At 40.9% G+C, this 21,100-nt stretch overlaps 1 protein-coding gene across 7 annotated transcripts in view; it reads left to right on the top strand.

The window, feature by feature from the left end:
• LOC124110751 (MAP kinase-activating death domain protein-like) overlaps nt 1-21,100 on the top strand; it is a 194,843-nt gene that overhangs the window by 138,018 nt on the left and 35,725 nt on the right. For all 7 annotated transcript variants that reach the window (XR_006857326.1, XM_046470131.2, XM_046470132.1 and 4 more), the window contains 4 exons: nt 5,128-5,567; nt 7,547-7,706; nt 7,866-7,986; nt 8,102-8,318. Coding sequence is in view for 6 of the 7 variants with exons in the window: in XM_046470131.2 (XP_046326087.1) it covers nt 5,128-5,567; nt 7,547-7,706; nt 7,866-7,986; nt 8,102-8,318 (938 nt within the window). In the remaining variant the exon portion in view is untranslated. The remainder of the gene's footprint in view (nt 1-5,127; nt 5,568-7,546; nt 7,707-7,865; nt 7,987-8,101; nt 8,319-21,100) is intronic.

Below are 21,100 nucleotides of genomic sequence, written 5' to 3'. Positions count from 1 at the left end.
TCTTTTTTTTATCAGTTGAATAGTTAATGTTGAATCATTTTTAAAAAGAGATCAATTTTTAAGCTGATCCTATCTCACACTATGCATTTCTTTTTCTTTCGATATTGGTGTGGAAACGCCCTTGAACAATGTTTCCAGCTTCAAAAAACATTACACCCAAACACATGATCCCTATCCAGACAAATGGGTTATGCACTGTAATCCTGTGCATATCAACCAAGCCAAACTGACAACCTGTCTTATTCTTTTTCTTGTCACCAACCTGTGTGGAAGTGTTTTGAATAGTAGAGAATTGATTTTTCTTCTAGAGGGTGTATGTAAACTGACTCATTGCAGCTAACAATGTGACCACATGGGATTCAGGGATCAACATTCTAAGGATCCGCCTCAGAAGTCTAATATGATATAAACACCAACAGTTTCAATATCATACAGAAGACGATCACTCCAATTTGACAGATAGATATCAATCATCTGATCAACCCTTCACTCGAGGGCGGGAACGATCTACTTCTACAGGCTGGTCGGATTGCCATTGACTCTAAGATTGATCTCGATCTTCCAACTCTAACGCACACTGACATACCTATAATCGTTCATCCAGGGATCGACATCGATATAGTGACTATGCAAATCAACTTCACTGCTGGGATTAATACGCCTCCCCTATTGTCACATGCCCTTCTTCACCTATGCATCACCAGGCTGTTATGCAGATCAACATTGGTACAAACCATATCCAGACTACAGATCTATGTCTGATAACTATAGTATTTAGCCACCAAGGGAGCGACTTCAAGATTGATGTCGATGTACAGTTCAACTTTGATGTTTGTCTCATCCAGGTGGTCCCACCCTGGTCGACAACCTTCCAGATTGACATTCGTGCACAGCAGTAGAAACTAACAGTTTCAGTCCACTAGTCCTTATAATGATAGCATATAGCAAAACCTTTAAAAATGGCAAAATTCTACTAGTCCTTAGGATACCTTTATTATTTGGCAGTTTGGCAAGGACTATAGGACTAGTGCCAATTTCTAACCCTGGTGCAGTAGATCAACATCGCATATCCTTTTAAAGTAGGTGGTCAGGCTTGCTGACTTGGTTGATGCATGTCATTGTATCCCGATTGTGTGGATCGATGATCATGATGTCAATCACTGGACTGTCATGTCTAGACTCGATTATTTACAGACCGCCGTCATATAGCTGGAATATTGCTGAGTGCTGTGTTAAACAACAAACAAACAAACAAAAAACTACTTCTGCCCAACAACTTGAAGAATATTTACAGCTTAAAGGTTCCACTTGCTACATATCATGTGGTACTCAGCTCATTAATTGCCACTACTACTGACTCGAAGATCTAGGAACTTCTCGGCTCTCATTTGATCCAACATGTTGGCTGACCAATCATCCCAGTTCCGTCCTCCTACTTGGGACATCAATGCCATCCTATGCCATCTGACTTTGAAAGCCTATGAACACTTTGAAGAAAAGAGTTATGAACATGTCACATGAAAATGTTTTTTCTTCTGGCCCTTGCTGCAGCTGGTCGAGTTTGTGACAGGCTCATGGCATCACCAGAGTCCGGTTTGAGCATCTTCCCGAGGCAAGAGAGTTAACTGACTTTAAAAGTCCAGTTTCCACCCTTGCCGAACTTGGTTGGAGTTACTGGGCTCGATCGTAGCGCAACCAGTGGCTATTACGAGTTATGTCCTTTCTATGCCTCTCCTTTTGACCAATCAGATTCAACCTCTCGTATCACTTGCATTTGTTTCAAACAAAACGGTGGCGCCCAATCAAGACGATCTGATCGATAATCAAGATCTATATTGTGTAAAACGAGTCTTACATCGTGAAGTGCATCAAATCACGTGAGCACCTTGATTAAAAACATGAAAAGATTTAGAAAATATCTGTTGACAACGAGTTAGCGGTGCACATGCTTTGCAAATCCTGCAGTCGACCGAAATCTGCATGACGCTTTACGAACCGGATTTCGATTTCGGTGCGCGATTTTGATTGGACTATGCATAGACTCGTTAGTCCAGCCGAAATGTAACTCCATAATACCAGCCTAGTTCGGCAAGGGTGGAAACTGGACTTTTATAGTCAGTTAACTCACTTGCCTCGGGAAGATGGGTTTGAGAGGCTGCGCCATAGGAAGGTGTAACCTCTTTGGGACTTCATTGTGAAGAATCAACTTCCGGGCCAACCAGATCGGCTGTTCACCATTCCTTTCTTAAAACGATTTCCTATTTGAAGACACATAACAAGTTATCATAGTGTTGTGCCCCAGTAATGTAAAGTAGTTTTCGCACTTTTTTATAGTGATTTACCCACTCACAAGTTTTTTGTATTTTTTATACTAAACTGTGTAACATTTAGCACCAGCTTCCTCATGTACATCTTACTGTTAGGACCTACCATTTGATATTCTGGTGGATGTCTGGTATTTTGAATTTTGAAACTGTGAGCCTGAATTGTTTTTTTGTACAAGTTGTAGCGGGCAATTTCTTTTTTTCCCCCAAGGGCCTGAAGCATAATTATTTATTCAAGAATTTTTAGTCAATTTGTATTTTTAAATATAATCTCAGCTTTTCTCTTTCTTAAAGAGATCTGTGTCAGGCGGTCAGTTTGGCTTGGTCGATATCAAGGGATTACAGTGCGTGACCCATTCTTTTTGTTATGATGATTTTTTAATTTGGAAACTTTGTTCAAGGGCGTTTCCACGCCAAGATTGAAAGAAGGAAGAGGACAATTGCATTATGTGATATAGGATAAGTATATAGATATACAATTTATTGCAGAATTTCCAATTTTGCATTGCAGTAGTTTATGAATAAATGAATACACAATGCCATTTAGAATGTGGTCAAATGTAACAAATGTTAGATTTAGGATGACACTTTTCCTTCATAAAATTCAAATTCTAGTGCTTTTGGATTGAGTCCCATCCAGGATTCGCCAGCACACAAAGTCAGTGATCTAACCCACTCAGCCACTGAGGCTTCCGAAGTACTAGAATTTGTACTTTACAAAGAAAGTGTTACCCCAAATATAACATTTGTTACAGTTGTAAATAAACTTGATAATAAATTGTTTCTGACAAGTTTATTAACATAAGGAATCTGCTGACTTTGTTGATCTTTCAAACTGATGACTACATATCCAGGTGAGCTACAGTGCCTGGCCTTCATGTGTAAACATTTTCTCCTCAGAAACCACTGGACCAATAAAGCTGATGATCCCTGAATTAGTATCAGCCCAATGTAAATGGGAAAGCTTTATGGTTTTATGGTTTATTTTTTAAACCATGCAGCACAGGGACATTTAGGGATCTCATATCATATCATGCATACAGTATCTCCATTATAGTCCTGGGAAATATTTCTGATAAATTAATTTATCATATTATGGGTAGGTTTCTCAGCAGGATAAAGCCAATGGTTAAAAATGATATCCGTTGGGGTCATATGCGGATAGAGATGCAAATATCAAAGGTCAAGTAGGGACTACTTTCAGTGTTTATAAACAAACATGGCGTCCCCCTTGTCATTCGGAGATCGAGTCAGAATTAACCATTGGGAATCTGGATAAACTAAAGGGATAATTGCTATCATTATCAAAAAAACAGTCTAATCAGTGAAAATCAGTATCCAACTGTGACGTAGCTAAGGCATTTTATAAGTTTTGGCAACTTTGGAGATATAAATTTCGAAACAATTTTGCGAGGGCACTAGGCCTAGCCAAGTGGGATCATTAGCCATATCTGTGCTTGTCGACCTCTGTGGCTTGAAACCTTTTCCACAAATTAAAATAGTTTGATTTGGTGGGAATATGTTTGAATTGTTACCTTGTTTTGTTTTGTCGGTGTGTGTACATCTGACTGCACTTAAAGTTATGGCAGGACAGGCCAACTGTCAACAATGTCTAAACGTGGCCGTGACGTCTCATAGACTAGGGTTAGAGTAGCTTCTCTTTGACAAAGGGCAGGTACTGTAGTGGACAGATCGATGGATTGCCGCGAAAGGCAAGTAAAAACAGATTTCAGTTGGAACTATATTGGCTTCTGTCACTGTCCGACTGACACATCACTTACCCTGTGACATAATAAATATTAATGCGCGCATTCCAGGAAAACTCGCAATGTTTCAGTAATGTTTGTGAGAGAGGGAAAGCGATTTTTCAAGCACAGAATTAAAGAATGACATTATATGATAGAGGTTATCACGCTTGTATGTTTGGGGATGGTAAATATCCTCCTGTATTAGGAATAAACACTACGTATTTAGCTCGCCGAGGCTCGCTAAATACAATGTTTATTCCTAATGCAGGATATCTACCATCCCCAAACAGACTCACGTTATAACCTCTATATGTAATATCAAGGGTCAAAGGGTGGTGTTAAGATTGCCTTGAGCAAGATTCTGAACATTGAAGGTAAACGTCACTGGATTGGTCATTCTTAAGGTAGTTTTGCTTCTTTGTGTTCTGAACCAGCCCTGTCCTTGTACGAAATATTTGTAAGAGCTTAAACAAGGTCAATAAACTGGAACTGCATATTAGTTTTTTATGAAGGTAACTAAAGTCTCATGATAGTGATGTCATTAAACTGAAAGTGCATAATATTAGTGTAACTAGAGGCATTGGACAAAGCTGTACTGCATTTGCAATCAGCTGTCACCCTGATTGGTTCAGACAAAATAGTTGGTACATCTTTCTGATGGGAATGTTTTGAAGCATTGGGGAGTTTGCTGCTTCTTGTCTGTCCAAGAGTTTCCAATCGGATTCTCCAAATGACAAAGCCGAGTTTGGGAATGCATGTGAAGTTTCATTAGTTAGAGAAGATCAATTTGCGGATGTGACAACAACAAACCCACAAGGCTGGTCTTTGAAAATGAAGGATGTGGTTCAGTACTGACATGGCACGTCTGTTTTGATCATTGTGCCCAATTTATGACAAAAGCCAGTTTTGTAGCATGTGGCAGTGCCTAAGAAACACTTAATTAGATTATCTGGTTTTATTTGTATATTTGTGCAGTAACCTTTTTTGCCGTGATTTGAATTTATTTCATATGGTGTGTTATCTTACCCATGTATAAATATGTCATGTTTGTGTAGGTTCTCCCGTGATTGTAAATGGCGATGAGTTTGAGAACATAGAGATCCCTGTGATGTCAGACAGCAGTGGCCACTCGGAAAACTCTGGAGTTGGAGGAAGTAATGGAGGGATTGCCAGACAAACAGGCCTCAGCCCACAGATGACAGACATGAACAGGAATATTGGCAAACCACAGGCCCAAACGTGTGATATCATTGTGACAGACACAAGCTCTTCCAGAGAAGGGGAGGACATGATGCACGAACTTGTCAAGAACAAAGAGTTGATTAAGACCAGCAGACTAGATAAGTTTAACAGCATGGACTCCGAAATATCAGAGGCTAGCACTCTGGTCAGCACCAGCTCAGACAACAATGATGAGAACCGAAAAAGGAGTCGAATCAATCATCACTCTATCAGGGGAACCTTGTCTGACAGTGAGATGGAGGGCTCAACTGGGGTAAGGACATGAATGTATGGAAGCCAATGTGTAGAAAACTTTAATTGAATTACTAAACGATTAATGAAAACATTATCAAACGTTTTTCTTCTGAAATATTGATTAGCTCATCACTGTGTTACAAAAGGGATATGGGGTATAAAAAGTCGGTGATCAACCTAGGATTTCTTTTAGGTGGGCCAAGGGTTCTATGATGATGATGATGATGATGAATTTGTTAGGGAGGCAGCAATATTTAAAAACTTTTTGGTGACTGTTATTAGATGTTTCTGTCTTTGGTGGGGGATGGGGAGATATATTTTTACCCTGATCTGACCTTTCCCTTTGATTGTGCTCCTTAATTCTCTCAAATGCATGCTTGGCTTGGTGAACATACTCTCCTTAGAAACCACTGAACCAATCAGTCTAACACTTCACATGCTTTTTCCCACCAATGATGACAGGTTCTAATCAAATTTTGTCTTCATGGCCAATATTCAGCCATTTTTGTTTTGTTAGCAGTGCTCCATTCTTTTAAAGTTTGATCTTGATTTGGCCTTTGCACTTTAATGTTTGACTTAATAATGAAGAATGTTTTGATGTTGAAATAATAAAGTTGAAAAATGTTGTCATTGCACTTGTTAAAAATAAGAGTTTTGTAATCCGTTCATTATCTGTTTTTGTTGTCTGCCACATACTTACTATGTTGGTCAGTCAACTTACTCTCAAGCAGCCCTGTGAAGTAGAAATTGTTTATTCTTGCTTATGATTAGTTGAGTTTGTAGGCCAATTTCACAAGGACTACTTTTAACATCAAAACCTTTAGTCACCTGAATAATCCAAGAATGAAATAGGGATTGATATACGTCTACTTGTGTCTACTTACTGCTAAGTAATGGCATATTGCTGCTTACCTAGTTTTTTTCGTTCAATCAGAAGCTGAGAAATCAGATAATAAGTACAGTCCTAATCATTAGGTTTCTTGCTGCTCCTAAAGGAAAGTACATCGACGGTTCTGGGTGTTTTTTAACCATCCATGAAATAATTTCTGAGTCTGAAGTTACATGCCAGATTCAGTTTTCAAAACAAAAACATAAACAAAACAATTTGCTTCTGTCATGATTTTTTTAAAGGCAAATTGAAAAGAAAGCTTGTGTGTTTTTCTTTAGGATGAGTCGTTGTAAGAGTTGACTAATGGGACTTTGTGGTCAGGCTCGCAGACTTGGATATGATGCATGTCATTGCATCACTTTGCGAAATTCGATGCTCATGATGTCAATCACTGGATTATGTGGCCCAGACTTGATTGTCTACAGACAGCCATCAAATAGGTGGAATATTGCTTAGTGCAGCGTTAAACAAGAAACAAACAAAACGTCAGTAGTAATCCCTCCCACCTCCCCAATTATCCCCATTCTAGCTGGCTAATGTTTGGAAAGAAGTGAGGTTTCTGGCTTGCGGAGGTTTCCCACTTTGCGCATGCGACAGGGTTCTTAACAGCTCTATGTTATTGCTTGCTCAACTTATTATGGCCAGTTTACAATGAAGAGGACTTATGTTGAAATTCTGATTACAAAATCAGGATTATGGAAACGATTGTTTGATTTCCCCCCAAATACCCAACTATCACCATGATGAGAGACAATATAATCCTCTTGCACATACCCTAGGAACATGATTTTTACAGTCCTCACTTTGTAATATCATTTGCAAAAAGGAGAGGCATGGGAATTTTATGTTTTGCATTAAAACAGACACTTTCCTAAACTAGCTGTGATATGATCTAACCAGAAGTGGCTTATAATTTTCTGATGACTGGAGCTGGAGGGCACTTTTTGAAGAATTTGCCCTCTGAAGGCCTGCCAGACTCATATCATGGATTTCTCCGAAGTGGTAACTCTTCTGGCTTTCCAATACATTAAGATGACATGCCTTTACATTAATGGGATATTGCTCAATGAGGCATGAAGCCAAACTCATTCACTCACTTAACATTGCAGCAGTCTGCACGTCACAGCAAGAGGAACCGTTCTCCAAGTGTTTGGAGCTCCAAGAGCAATCTCAGTACAGGATTTCGCTACAGTGAAGGCAAGATGATCAACACAAGCTGTCCACAGAACCCGGAATTCTACAAAACATACCTGTTTGAAGGCTTGCTAGGTTGGTGCATGTTATTGTAAATCCAATCACATCTTATTTCTAGAATTACATTTGTTTTAGGCTTGTCGATATCAATAGCAAATGGTAGTACAAAGGAAGTCATATTTAAATAAAATCTAGGTTATACCATGACTTGAAAGTATGTGATATGTGTTGCAGGCAAAAGTAGAAGTCGATTGTTTGACCAGATGCAGTTTTGGGAGGACTTGTTTCTAGATGCTGTGGCACAGGAGAGAGACATCATTGGCATGGACCAACGTCCCTCAGAGATGATAGAGCGGTAAGTGAAAAGTATTGGAATTATCGATAGGATTCGTACTCTCATCAAGCATGCAAAACTGCTGCATTATATACTACGAACACTCAACAGTAATTATTGGACCACTGCTCCTCAGGTATCGGTCTCTTGGTGACATGGAGCGGAAACGTCTGGAACATGATGAGGACCGTCTGTTGGCCCATATGTTGTACAACTTGGTGGGCTTCATGGTGATGATGAATGTTCACAAGACTGAGGTGAAGAAGAAGGTACGGCGTCTGCTGGGCAAGTCTCACATTGGACTCATGTACAGTCAGGATGTCAACAACCTCCTGGATCAGATCAACAATCTGGTATGATGCTGATGTTTCTGAAAGTTATTAAGCAGCTCCGTGTTAAGCGAGGCTCCTAATGTATTTGCTAAATATGTCGTCTGGATCTAATTAAATTTTGAGTCCCCTCCATATGAGGTCACTTTTTTGTTTACACATTGACCAGTCATGTCAAAGTCATCCTGGAGGTTATAGATTTAAGAAAAATTAATTTAAGGGATACATCAAGAAGCATTTACGAAACTGTACATCAATGAAACTTCACAGAGGTCATTTATAAAAGAATGTTTCCCATTTTCACTAAAATGCCCTTTTCTGCAGAAAATCATAAATATCATGTATTTAGTGGTTATATCAATTGAATATGTATGTATGGCAAAGCGATGACAATCTCATGATGTCAGTGGCCGGTCACTTTGGCCTACTTCCACTGAGCAGCATATGCTGCATTTTCGTTATTTCATTGGATTTTGCACAGGACATCTTACCGTCGTCCCTCCAGTGTTGCATGCTTTCTTTAATGTTTTTACTTTCATTGAAATGACTGAAGTGGTAAGGGATTGGTTTCAAGATGGTGATTTTAGCAATTGATTATATTCAATAATTTGATAGTTCCTAAGAATACGAAACAAAACAAGTGTGGTAACAGCGCAATTGGTCTTGATGGCATGGCTTGACAGAAGTTAGAAGTCATTTAGTGATCAATATTAATGAAACCATTTGGAATCTGTCAGTGGAACTGGTTTCAAGACTATAAATTCAACAAATATCGATAGTTTTAAAACATTTAAATTTGTAGCCTATATCAATTTGTTGATACCTTGTGTAATGATAGGTCCCATGTGACAACCTGAAAAACTGGTCAGTATTGAAGTGGTAAGGAACCACACATATGCCATATGCAAAATTATTTTTTGTTATTATTTTGCCTTGAGATATAAACATTCTGAAACTGTTAAAGCGAATGATTTTTCTTCTCATGTAAGGAGGCTGCTGATAAATATCACAATGCTTTAACTTATCTTGCATTACTCCTTAATGCACTGTTTACCTTTGACAAAGTGAAGCTATGATTGATACTGCTGAGGAAAAAAAAGTGTTGTTGCATTCTGAAGCAGGACCCACCTGCAATCACTAGCCATGTCATACCGTAAGTGGTAGACGACTGATTTCTTCATATCATTGTTGGTCACCATACAGAATACATGTGCTGCTAATTGGTCCTCAATTTTCGCTGTTTGCTGTCCCTGTGACCTTCAACACTTCTATAAAAAAACCGAGTCCTTCCCCCTGTGATGGGTGGTATCTGGTTTGGTGAATTTTATATGCCATGATATGTATTATTAGCACGTGAAGGTGACAGTGTGTCATAGTTTTTCACACACAGTCACCGTTGTTCCATTCCACCATTTTGGATTGCTAATGTGTCGCGGTCCTTCGCAAATATCCTTCTTTATCTTATGGCTGGCTAGGGGTAAATATCTTTAGCTCTATATCCACGGTTATAGTGGAGTACTATTCTTATATTATGCTAACTATCCATTATTGTGAACTTTAACTTTATAAGGTTCTCCATAATTGGAGGCCGTATTTATAGTAACTTTTGCATATTTTTGTTACAATTGGGGCTAGTTACTTGAAACCGTTATAGGTTAAAGTTTTTTAACTTATCCTGCATTACTCCTTCATGCATTTACTGCTTGTTCTTGACAGAGAAAGAGCTGTGTGAGTTCTGGCTGAAGAAGTTGTTCCAACTTGTTTTGTGGCTAATCCTATCACACAGCTCCCATGTGACCATGGAAGGGGTGACGTCACTGATCAGCACATTACTCTTGAGAATAGGCACCTGTTTGAGATCTCAGCCTAATCCATTGAATACCTTGCATGGTTTTGCAACTCTATTGCTCATTGTAATTTTTATTCTGCTAATTAAGGGTTTGTGTCTTCATATGTATATCTTATGATTTCTGCCTAAGCATTAATATTTTATGCCTGTAGGTGGTGTTTGCCACGGTAAATATCAGGCATAGTGTTGTTCCCAATTGGCCATTTTGAATTCATTGTGTGTCACGTATGTTTCGTGACTGCCACTTTCCCCTACAGCCTTCTTGAAATACCTCTAGGTATCACAAAAAAACCGAACACAGCAGGCCCAGAAACGTCGACAAAGAAAGATGTCATATTTGTCCGAGCCTACCAGCCATGACCATTTCTTTATCAGGCGGGATCCCTCCGACTACCGGGATTACCGTATTTACCGTATTTTCCTGCACACTGTTGTAGTTTGACGATTGTATGTCAACATATAGTTCGCGGGAGCCTCGACAGTGACTGGTCAAACTGTTCCATGTGAAAAAAAAATATCTGGCTATAGGGATAAGCTTATGGTTATTATTATTTTAAATATATATTGTAAAAGCTGCAACTAAAATAACACGATATTGGAATACATCATTTCTGATAAAAATAATAATTTCAGATTCAAATTTTCCCGAACCTTGCATCAAAATCCTTTCAAGTTATATCATTGGGTAATTTTAACCGAATCACCGGTAGATTCCAAGAAAACGTGTCTACAGCTGATTGCTTAGTTTACGAGAAAAATACACAAGGTAATCTTAATCTCTGCATGTAAAACATTGCCTAGCAGAACAGAAATGCAATTTAAATGGTAAATCAATATGTCTGGTGTTTTTTTATTTCAAATTTGTTCTGACCAAGTTTCTTATCACCCATTCGTGATAGGGGAACAGTGTATTCTTATTCAGCGCATAATATCCAACAAAATGTTTTCTCCAAAATAATGAATACCCTAGAACTGAATGCGGATTATACTTTGGTGCGCAGCACCTTGTCAATTGTACTCTGTCCTCCATCGTTTCTACAACGCTCTCAGCGCCTCCAGCACACTGGCACCTCCTCCCTCAGTGACACCCTCGGCACCTCTGATGGTGCCTCTATGGTCTCAGATCTCCGTGGCGCCTCTATGGTCGTTCCACCCTGTCAAACGGCTCTGCCTCTCCTGGTTCATCATCAGGGCATAGTGGAAGCAAGTCATCCCGTTCAAGACGCCGCTCTCTAGATTGGCACTCTACAGACCACCCACTCTGACTTGTCAGATGGCTCCTTCCTCCCTGCCTATGATGGTGCTGTCTCATATGTGGACTCCCATCTTTACCTCAACCAGGTTCCTGAGTGGCTAGCGGATCGCCTTGCTACTGGCGCTCTTTCTCCAGGACCTGATGTGTAGAAAAAGGACACTGTATGGTCTCATCCAACATCGGGGCGGTCGGGGAGCCTAGTGGTTAAAGCGTTCGCTTGTCACGCTGAAGACCCGGGTTCGGTTTCCGACATGGGTACAATGTGTGAAGCCCATTTCTGGTGTCCCCCGCCGTGTTGTTGCTGGAATATTGCTAAAAGCGGTGTAAAACCACACTCACTCACTCACTCACTCACTCACTCACTCACTCACTCACTCACTCACTCACTCACTCACTCACTCACTCACTCACTCACTCACTCACTCACTCATCCCTCCCTCCTCATCCAATGATCAAATATATGATCTCAGCATTGGATGAGGACTTCCCTCAATTGAAGTTTTCAATTACCCCCTCCTTCAAGGCTCCCAAGTACAAGACTTCCCGATCCATGATTGGCACTGCATGACTCTGTCCAAATGCTCCACGACTGTCCATGTACCGAACACCAGACTTGCATACATCAAGGCGGAGATACATCGCTCTGTGAAGCCCCTCTTTGTTTTGGTGTCTACCCCTAGAGCCACTCTGAGGATAACCCTCAACATCTTGACTATCTTGGCACTGTCATGTTCTTCCAACAGCGCCAAATTGATCACATGTGGGCTCACCTTGGTACAGCTTTGGTGGAGCTTGCCACTACCTGATGACTTGGCTACATGGCACTCACTGGGTGGGACTCAAGAGTTCAAGAGAGACCTCTTACGTCAGCCCTGGTCTTCCACCTCCCTCTTCAATGGCCAAGTCTTTGCCACACACTACCGTGTCTCCAACGCCAGAGACAAAACGGCCCTTAAGGCCCTGGTGCAAGTCTCTCACTGCATATTTTTCAAGCCTTCACGATCAGGCAACTATCAGCCTCGGCGGAACTACCTCTAGCCATCCAGTCATGACACCTTGGCCCTTTCTTGGCAGGAAAAAGGGAAAATCTTCCAGAACCTTGAAGCCACGCCTTGACCGTTCCCATGGAGGGAGTGAAGACCGCAAGGCAAAGCGATGATATGACGGAAGACAGTGGCAGGCACTTCTGGGTCTACTCACGTAAGCGCAGGACCTGACCTCCACAGGAAGGCTTCAACTGGGGCCTATACAAATGTTCCTTGCTCCCTATATCAGATGCCAGAATGAGTCTGTCTCCATCGTCCTCCACGACCACCTCAAACCACATCTCCAATGGTGCACAGTGGAGTCAGATGGCATCACCTTGAAAGAGCTCATGACCTCATTACACCTGTTCATTGACACCTCTCTTCAAGACTGGGGAGCGCATCTGGGGCTGTGGTCCGCTGCTTGGCATCAGTGGCACATCAGCAGCCTAGAACAAGAGGCTCTCATCTCAGCTCTTTCCAACTGAAAGGAGGGACTTGAGCGCACTCGGATCACAATATCCACAGACGACATCTCCATAATATGATGCCTCCAGTCAAAGGATGACCCACTCCTCCCTATTATGGCAGACAATACAGTTCTTCCAGCTCGTCGATCAACTGTAGCTTCAGTTCCGAGTCCAACATATTCCAGGTTGCCGCAACATCCTGGCGGACACCCTCTCCAGACCAGACAAGGTAGCTCCCACAGAGTGAAAACTCCATTCAGAAGCCTTTGATTTTCTATCCCAGACTGTCCCAACATCTACCTGTTTGCCACTGGCCAGAACTTCCAGGTCCGGACCTTCATATCTCTTGTGCCGGATCTGCAAGCCGGGGTAGTCGACTCCCTCAGCGCCCCCTGGGAAGGACTAAAAGTATACGCTTTTCTGTGTCCGGTACTCCTTTCAGGGTCCTTCAAAAGATCAGGTTTACCTAGAGCCTCGCTTTGACTTTGATAGCACCTTGTTGGCCTGCGAGGGGCTGGTTCATGGATCTCAAGGAGACTCCCTTGAACTACAAGATTGGACAAACCTGCTGATCAACCCTCACCAGACAGGTTCACGCCTGGTTAATCTACAAAGAGCCCTAAGCGCCAAGGGTTACTTGGCAAGGCGGCGAAGGCAATCATTTTGGTGCACAGGTCTTCTACCAGGAGCCTCTATTATGACAAGTGGTGCTCCTTTGAGAGTTTCTGCAAGGAGAAAGACCAGGACCCCACCTCTGTGTCACCCCAATTCTTGGCTGAATTCCTTCTGTTTCTGTGCGACAAGCATCGTCTTAAGGGCAGCACCATCATAACCTACCTTGTGGCCCTTACCTCACATATTGGCAGATTGAAAGATGACCAAGATCCCGGAAATCCAAGCTTTGTTATGCTCTTTTCATTTAGAAGACCAGAAGGTCGTGGGATCTGAACGTGGTGCTTACCCTGCTGAGAGGCACGACCTCGGCATCTTACTACAACCTTACCAAAAAGACGAACTACATGCTCTAGACATCACCCGTGTTAGATTTGAGCATGGAGCACATGCAGCTGTTCATCTTAGTCTGTGCTGGGACTTCATAGCCAAGAATCAACTCACACCCCTCTCTTCGATAGTAGAGGTTGAAGATGAACAGGAACTTTGACTATGTCCGATGTGTGCACCATGCTGTTTCATTTGACGCTTCAAGGATCTTCGAGGACAACACTGCTGCCTTTTCATCCTGGTATCTACGACATTGCAAGTGGAAGTCGGACGCAACACAATCACCCTATGTCTTCCCACCATCATTCTTCAGGCTCCTAGTGTTAACTATATGATTTTGTCAGTATCTCGGCTTGGTCCGGTTGATCATGTGGATGGTCCCGTTTTTATGAGCAGAAGCGGAAGCCCTTCCGGTGGAGCATAAATGTCGTTCTACTATAAACTTCCACTGAAGTTTGAAGAGATGGTTTGGTATGAGAATTGGAAAAATGAACTGGCCATGTGGCAATTGGTAACCGATCTCACTGAAGAAAAGCAAGCTTTGGCAGTCGCGCTTTCATTGACTGGGAAAGCTAAGGAAACTGCTTTGGAGGAATAAATACAGACACCCTCAAGTCTTTCCATCTGGGTCGAAAACAGTGCCTAAAGGATCAAATCCTATCAACAGATTTGAAAAACGCTATTGTGCTATTTGTCAAAGCATCTGTCATTTGGCAAAAGATTGTCCAGATAAGTCGGAACATGTTAAACTGACGGAACAATTGGATAATTGTAAATCACAAAAGGAGATTGAGAGTTGTAACATTATGCTTTTTGCAAAAGAACCAATCCCGGATAATTCTGAAATTTTCATGGTGGTGTCATGGTGACTGATTTACGAGACCCATTGTCTGAAGAAGTTTGGACCCCAAACCTGTAAAAATAAAAATAATTAAGGCTTAGATGGACAATGTATAAAGTTAAACTGGTAGTAGTGAATAATAATTATTATAGAGTCTCTTTGATATAAGGAAACATAATATAAAAATGCTGTCATCAGGGGTTCTGGATGTGGAGCTGGCTTGTCTTGGCACTCTGTACTGGTGGTTTTATGGGTGATGTAGGAGGCCTTGAGTTCCACATCCTGGATTGGGGTTGTAAGGTAGTAGGCTGTGTCCATGGAGGTTTTACATGGAAACAAAGAAAAGAGAGTTAGCATGTTCAAATAATATGTCATATATAAATACTTCCTTAGTTTGTCTGTAATAACTAGAAAATAACACAATAATAATGATAATTATGATGTAAAAGATCAGTACATAATTATTACTAAACGGTGTCATGACCAGGAAGAATGTATTGGCGGCAAATTACAAAAGTTTATCATGAAAAAAATAGTAATATCCTTCTACTTTTGGATACAATCATTAGACACATTATATGTGCATGTGCATATAACAAGTGCATTGATTTGTTACATTAATACGGTATACAAAAGGTGTATATCATTGTTAGTTTTCGTAACTATTTGGTTTGCCTTTTCTTTGTTTTGGTTCATTTCGGTTGTTAAGTTTGCTTTATTTGAATTTGGTTTGTTTCGCTTTGATTTTCCTTCGGTTCAATGCGATAGGGTTTGGTTTATTTTCCTTCGGTACGGTTTGGGTTCGATTCCCAGTATGGTTTGGTTCGCTTCGGTACGGTTTGGGTTCGATTCCCAGTATGGTTTGGTTCGCTTCGGTACGGTTTGGGTTCGATTCCCAGTATGGTTTGGTTCGCTTCGGTACGGTTTGGGTTCGTGTCATTTCACTTCCCTTTTGAGATTGGTTGATCAGGTCAATGCTCAAAATTTGTTGTGATACAAATAACTCAGATGATCAGGCTGATGCCATTTGTTCTCAACTGGCGACCCATAGTGAAAAGACTGGACACAAGAAAACATAACAAGATACAGCTAATAGCTGTTTCGTGATTTGCACCGTTTATTCAGGAGATTTTGTATTTTTATCAAGAATATGTGCAATTGGCATTGTTCGGTATGTATGGTGCGTTGATCCTGGTATGGAAGAATACCGTCTGTGAGTGAAATACGGTAGGAAAAGGTGTTGATGTTTTCATGGTCTTTATCTTGAAAAATAACCCTTTTGGATTTATAAATTGGTGGTTCCTCTGGATCATATCGAGGATTATCTTCTAGACCCAGCCACTCATGGAGATCGTTCCAGCTATCATCAAGGTAGCGCTGTATGAGGTGGGGAGGAACACTTTCGAAATAGCATGTGAATTGACCAGGATATTCTTTATATGAGACCTTGACATAGCAGTCTCCTTGAATAATTTCAATGCCCATAACTCTTTCCATTTTATGATCTACTTTTCGTAGGTGTTTTGGAAAAAACGGATATGGTTTGACATCTAATTCTATGCATGGTTTGGTGTTGTCTTGCTTGACATTTCCGGACATTGTATTCCCTGACAGAACATTGATTGATTTATTGTCTTGTGCTGATTCCTTTTGGTCGAAAAACTTATGATTCTTCAGTGGACGTTTTCGTCGTTTTCCTGACATACTTCTTTTGAGGTGAAATTCTCTCCGAATGGAGTCTGGAATGCTGCTGCCATACTCCCATGTGTTTCCTCTTTCTGGATCCTTCCATTTCACTCTGTAGTAGATTTTGCCATTTGCTCTCTTGGAACTAACAATTGAGTGGATGTCCTCTGGATTGAAGACCTGAGAGATATCCTTGGTTTGATTACCTGATGTTGGACTTGGAGGTTGTACCTGGCTGTCGTCGGGTTGTTTTCTGGATTTGGGCTGGTGATGCTTACTATTTACTCCTCTTTTCCCTTTGTTTACCTTTTCATTTACCTTGGTTGGAGCACTAGGACCTGGTGTGGCATGAATTTCCTTCATTGTTGCCGTGGGACTGGTAGGTTTTTCTGTTGTACTTGAAGCAGGGTTTTTCTTCTTTGTTGGGGTCTTTTGCTTCGGACTCTTGTTGCTGGAAGTACTTGCCTTTGTTTTGGAATTGACCTTCTTACCTTTCTGTTGTGGAGGTGATTGATCAGTAGCCTGGTAAGTTGAACTTGTTGATGGGGAATTGTTGCTGTCAAACTGAGTATCATTGACTGGTTCCTCGTTGTCATCCATGACTCCTGAATCTATGTCACTGGGGTTATTGAGGTATGGTTCTGGAGGATACTGTGGACGATCAGCAGGATCAAAATATGGCTTCAGACGGTTGGCATGGACCAGTGGTTTGTGTATTTTGTCGTCAGAACTTCGGCGCAGTTTGTAGGTATAATTTGGACCTGTATGGATGATATAATAGCTACCATACCACTTTTTGGTTAATTTGTTGGAAAGGCCTTTTTCAACTTTTTGACAGTAAAGCCAAACTCTTTGACCTGGGGCAAATTCTGGTTCTTTAGCCTTTCTATTATATTGTTCTGAATACACCTCCTTAGCCCGAGCAGTGTTTTCAGCTGCGATTGTTCTAGTGATTTCAAGCTCCTCAAGCAAATTGGAAAGATAACTTTTGTTATTGTGGCCTAAATTTTCTTTTGGAATTAATGCTACATCTTGTGGAGCTCTCATTTCTCGGCCGAAAAGCATAACATATGGGGATTTTTGAGTTGATGAATTTGGAGCCATCCGATAGGCCATCATGATGCCAGGAATAAAACGGGGCCAATCATTTTGAGACTTGTTACAGTAGGCTCTTAGTGATTGATTGATATAAGAGTTGAGCCTTTCTACACAGCTGTTAGTTTGAGGATGGTATGGGCTGGTATGGGTAAATTTAATTGCCAAAAGTTCACAAATTGCTTTGATAAGTTTGGACATGAAGTTCTGACCTCTGTCTGAAATTAAGGTCCTTGGAGCGCCATACCGACAAAATATTTCTCTGACGAGAACATCTGCTACTTCTTTGGCTTCTTGGGTCCGAAGTGGAAAGGCTTCACACCATCTAGATGATGCATCTGTGATGACTAAAATGTATTTGTACTTATCTGGTGTTGTTGGCAGGGGACCGAGAATGTCAACGTGCCATCGGGTGAAGACCTCTTCTACAGGTAGTGGACGAAGTGGTGCCTTCTTGCCATGGTAGTGCCTCTTGGTCTGTTGACATACCTCACATGTCTGGACATAAGTAGCAATATCGCTGTACATTTTGGGCCAGTAGTACTTAGGTCTCATGGTGTTGTGCATCCTTTCTTTCCCATGGTGGCAACCGCCAAACTCTGAGTCATGATAGGATTGCAGGACTTGATTTCTGAGGGTTCTTGGGACTGCCAGCTGTTTAATGAACTTGTCTGCGTGGCCTTTCTGTCTTTGTGGAACGAATCTGTATAGGTGCCATCATCAAGTTCAAAAGTATTGGCTTCGATAAGAATCTTTTGACGATCCTTTTCATTTTGTGGAAGGACATCATCCTCTTTGTAGTCAAAGATTTGGATGAAATCTGGACAAATCCTTTGTAGGTGACGTAAATTTGGATGTTCTTTTATACTTACTTCAACCAATGTGTCTTGGGTAACATCAGCATTTGTAGCATGTAATGCTGCGACAACATTAACTGGTACTGACTGATAATCCTCTTCATATTCAAAGGTGACTGACCAATGTGTTGTCTGTGTGTCTGATTCTAAGTGATTGACAATAGGAGTGCAATTATCCTCAGTCTGAGTTGTCTGTGTGACCTGTGTGGATGAATGGGTTTTTGGCAAGATTGTACTGCTAGTTGATTTGCTTTGCTGAGTTGAAGTTACTGAGAAGACTGTTTTCTCAGCATCTTCTTCTGTCTGATCATTACAGTTAATATTTTCCTCATATTCCCTACGTGAGAGAGCATCGGCATTCCCATTGGCTTTGCCGCTGCGGTGAACAATGTCAAAAGTGTAGGTAGAAAGTTCCAAAGACCATCGTCCTAACCTACCTGTGGCATCCTTGATGGATTTCAGCCACTTCAATGCTATATGATCAGTGTAGACTGTGAATTTTGAATTTGCAAGGTATGGACGAAAGGATCTAATGGCTTCAACTAGAGCTAAGCCTTCCTTTTCTGTAATGCTCCAGTTCTTTTCGCTGCCATGAAGAGCTCTACCACCAAAAGCTATTGGATGTTCATTATTCTTCTCGTCTTTTTGACTCAAAACAAAACCTATGCTCATATCACTGGCATCAGTTGCAAGAAGAAATTCTTTGTCAAAATTTGGATACGCCAGAACAGGTGTATTACTCATAGCATGTTTGAGTGTGTTGAATGCCTGATCACACTCAAGTGACCATTGGAACTTTGGTTTCTTTCCTACTTCTGCCTCTGAATGCTTCTTTAGCAAGGCATTCAGTGGAAGGGCTATGTGAGCGTAATTTTTCACATACTTCCTGTAGAAGTTCGTGAGACCTAAGAAGGAGCGAATCTGCTTTTGTGACTTGGGCACTGGAAAGGTTCTAATTGCTTCAATCTTTTTGTCATCAACTTGAACACCTCCACATGATAAAACATGACCCAGAAAAGATACTTTGTCCGTTGCAAAATTGCATTTGGATGGCTTTAGTGTTAATTTTGCCTGTTTCAGATAGTAAAATACTTGCTCCAAATGTTGGAGATGCTCTTCAAAGTTTTTGCTGTAAATTATCAAATCATCAATGTAGATCAGCGCAACCTTAAAAAGCAATTTTCTTAGCACCTTGCTCATGAGCTGTTGAAAACAAAGTGGAGAATTTGTCAAACCTTGGGGTAAACGTTTGAACTGATAAAGGCCTTGATGGGTGACGAAAGCAGTTTTATGCTTTGAATCTTCATGTAATGGCACTTGGAAGAAGCCATTAGCAAGGTCTAAAGTAGAGAAGATCTTAGCTTGTGCATTGGCGATGTTATCAACAACATCATCAAAAACAGGAAGAGGCCATGACATTGGTAAAGTGACAGAATTCAACTTTCTGTAGTCACAAACAAATCTATATGAGCCATCACGTTTCTTGACTAGGATAATGGGAGCTGAATACATAGAAGTAGACTCCTCGATCAAATCATACTTCAGAAAATCATCTATAAGTTCTTCAGTGACTTTTTGGAGATGAGGGGATTGACGATATGGTCTACTCTTAACGGGTTGGTGGTTGCCAGTGTCAATGATATGTTGGTGCAGGTCAGTCTTACCTAAATCTGCAAGACTTGTTGAAAACATGTTTCTATTTTGTCCCAAAAATCTAAGTAGTCTGTGTCGTTGGTCTGGAGTCAGTTGTGTATTGGTCAAATCAAATCCTAACTCCTGTGCAATTTTGACATAATCCCTGGTGTCATTGTCTCTCTTCTCATTGTCGGTGTTAACGGAACTGATGAATGGTTGGTCAGAGCCGATTTCAAAAACAGAGTCTTTGTCAATGTAACTAAATTTGCCTACAACTGTACCCTTGTCAAGAACCTTTTCTTCTTGGGAGGGATTCATAAGCCTAAATGTAGCAGTCTTGCTTTTTGATTTAGAAAGAGTTCTACCGCCTGCTACTTCAGAATGAGCAGTGAGGGAAGCAATGGGTTCAATGAGGATGAGGGAATCCTCTTTGGTCTCTGATAGTCTGACCTTGAAATGAATTTCACTCTGAGGGGGGATGTAAATCTGATCTATTGTTTTTGCTAATCCACTAATCTCTTGTACTGAATTGGCTATGAAATTGATATATTGCCTGTCTGAGGTGCTGTTGTTAAGTATCAAGGAATGACAGCTATAATCTAAGACTGCATCATTGTCATCAAGGAAGTTCTCACCTAGTATCACTGCTTCTGGTAGTGTAGGCAGAACATAGAATCTTTGAGAAAATTCCTGATCCTCAATGACAAAATCTAACACAACTGAACCTAACACTTTATGCAATTCGCCGCCAACACCTTTAACCTGTGGAAAGGGTGAGTTTCCAAGAGTAAGGTTTTCAAAAGCTGTGCTAAGAAAAGCAGACGAAATACAAGAAATGGATGCCCCTGTATCTACTAAACAATTTGTTGTTTTTGTGCCAAATTTTGCCTGAATTACACTGTTGGCAAGGGGCGTAACTAAAGACACTGTTGGAATTTCACTTTCAAAGTTACTTTCCATTCCAGACTCCATATTTGCCATGACACCTATTAGTATGTACCGTACTAAATTAAAGGAAGACAAGTAATCAACAATGTCGTACTTACAATATTTGAAGACTTTTTCTTCCTTTGTTGGTGTCTTTGGAGGAG

The sequence above is a fragment of the Haliotis rufescens genome, unplaced genomic scaffold, assembly GCF_023055435.1.
Source record: "Haliotis rufescens isolate VD_foot unplaced genomic scaffold, xgHalRufe1.0.p SCAF_6, whole genome shotgun sequence".
NCBI classification, from domain to species: Eukaryota; Metazoa; Mollusca; class Gastropoda; order Lepetellida; family Haliotidae; genus Haliotis; species Haliotis rufescens.
Note: the sequence above shows the minus strand (reverse complement) of the source record. Positions and strands in the feature narration are given on the sequence as shown.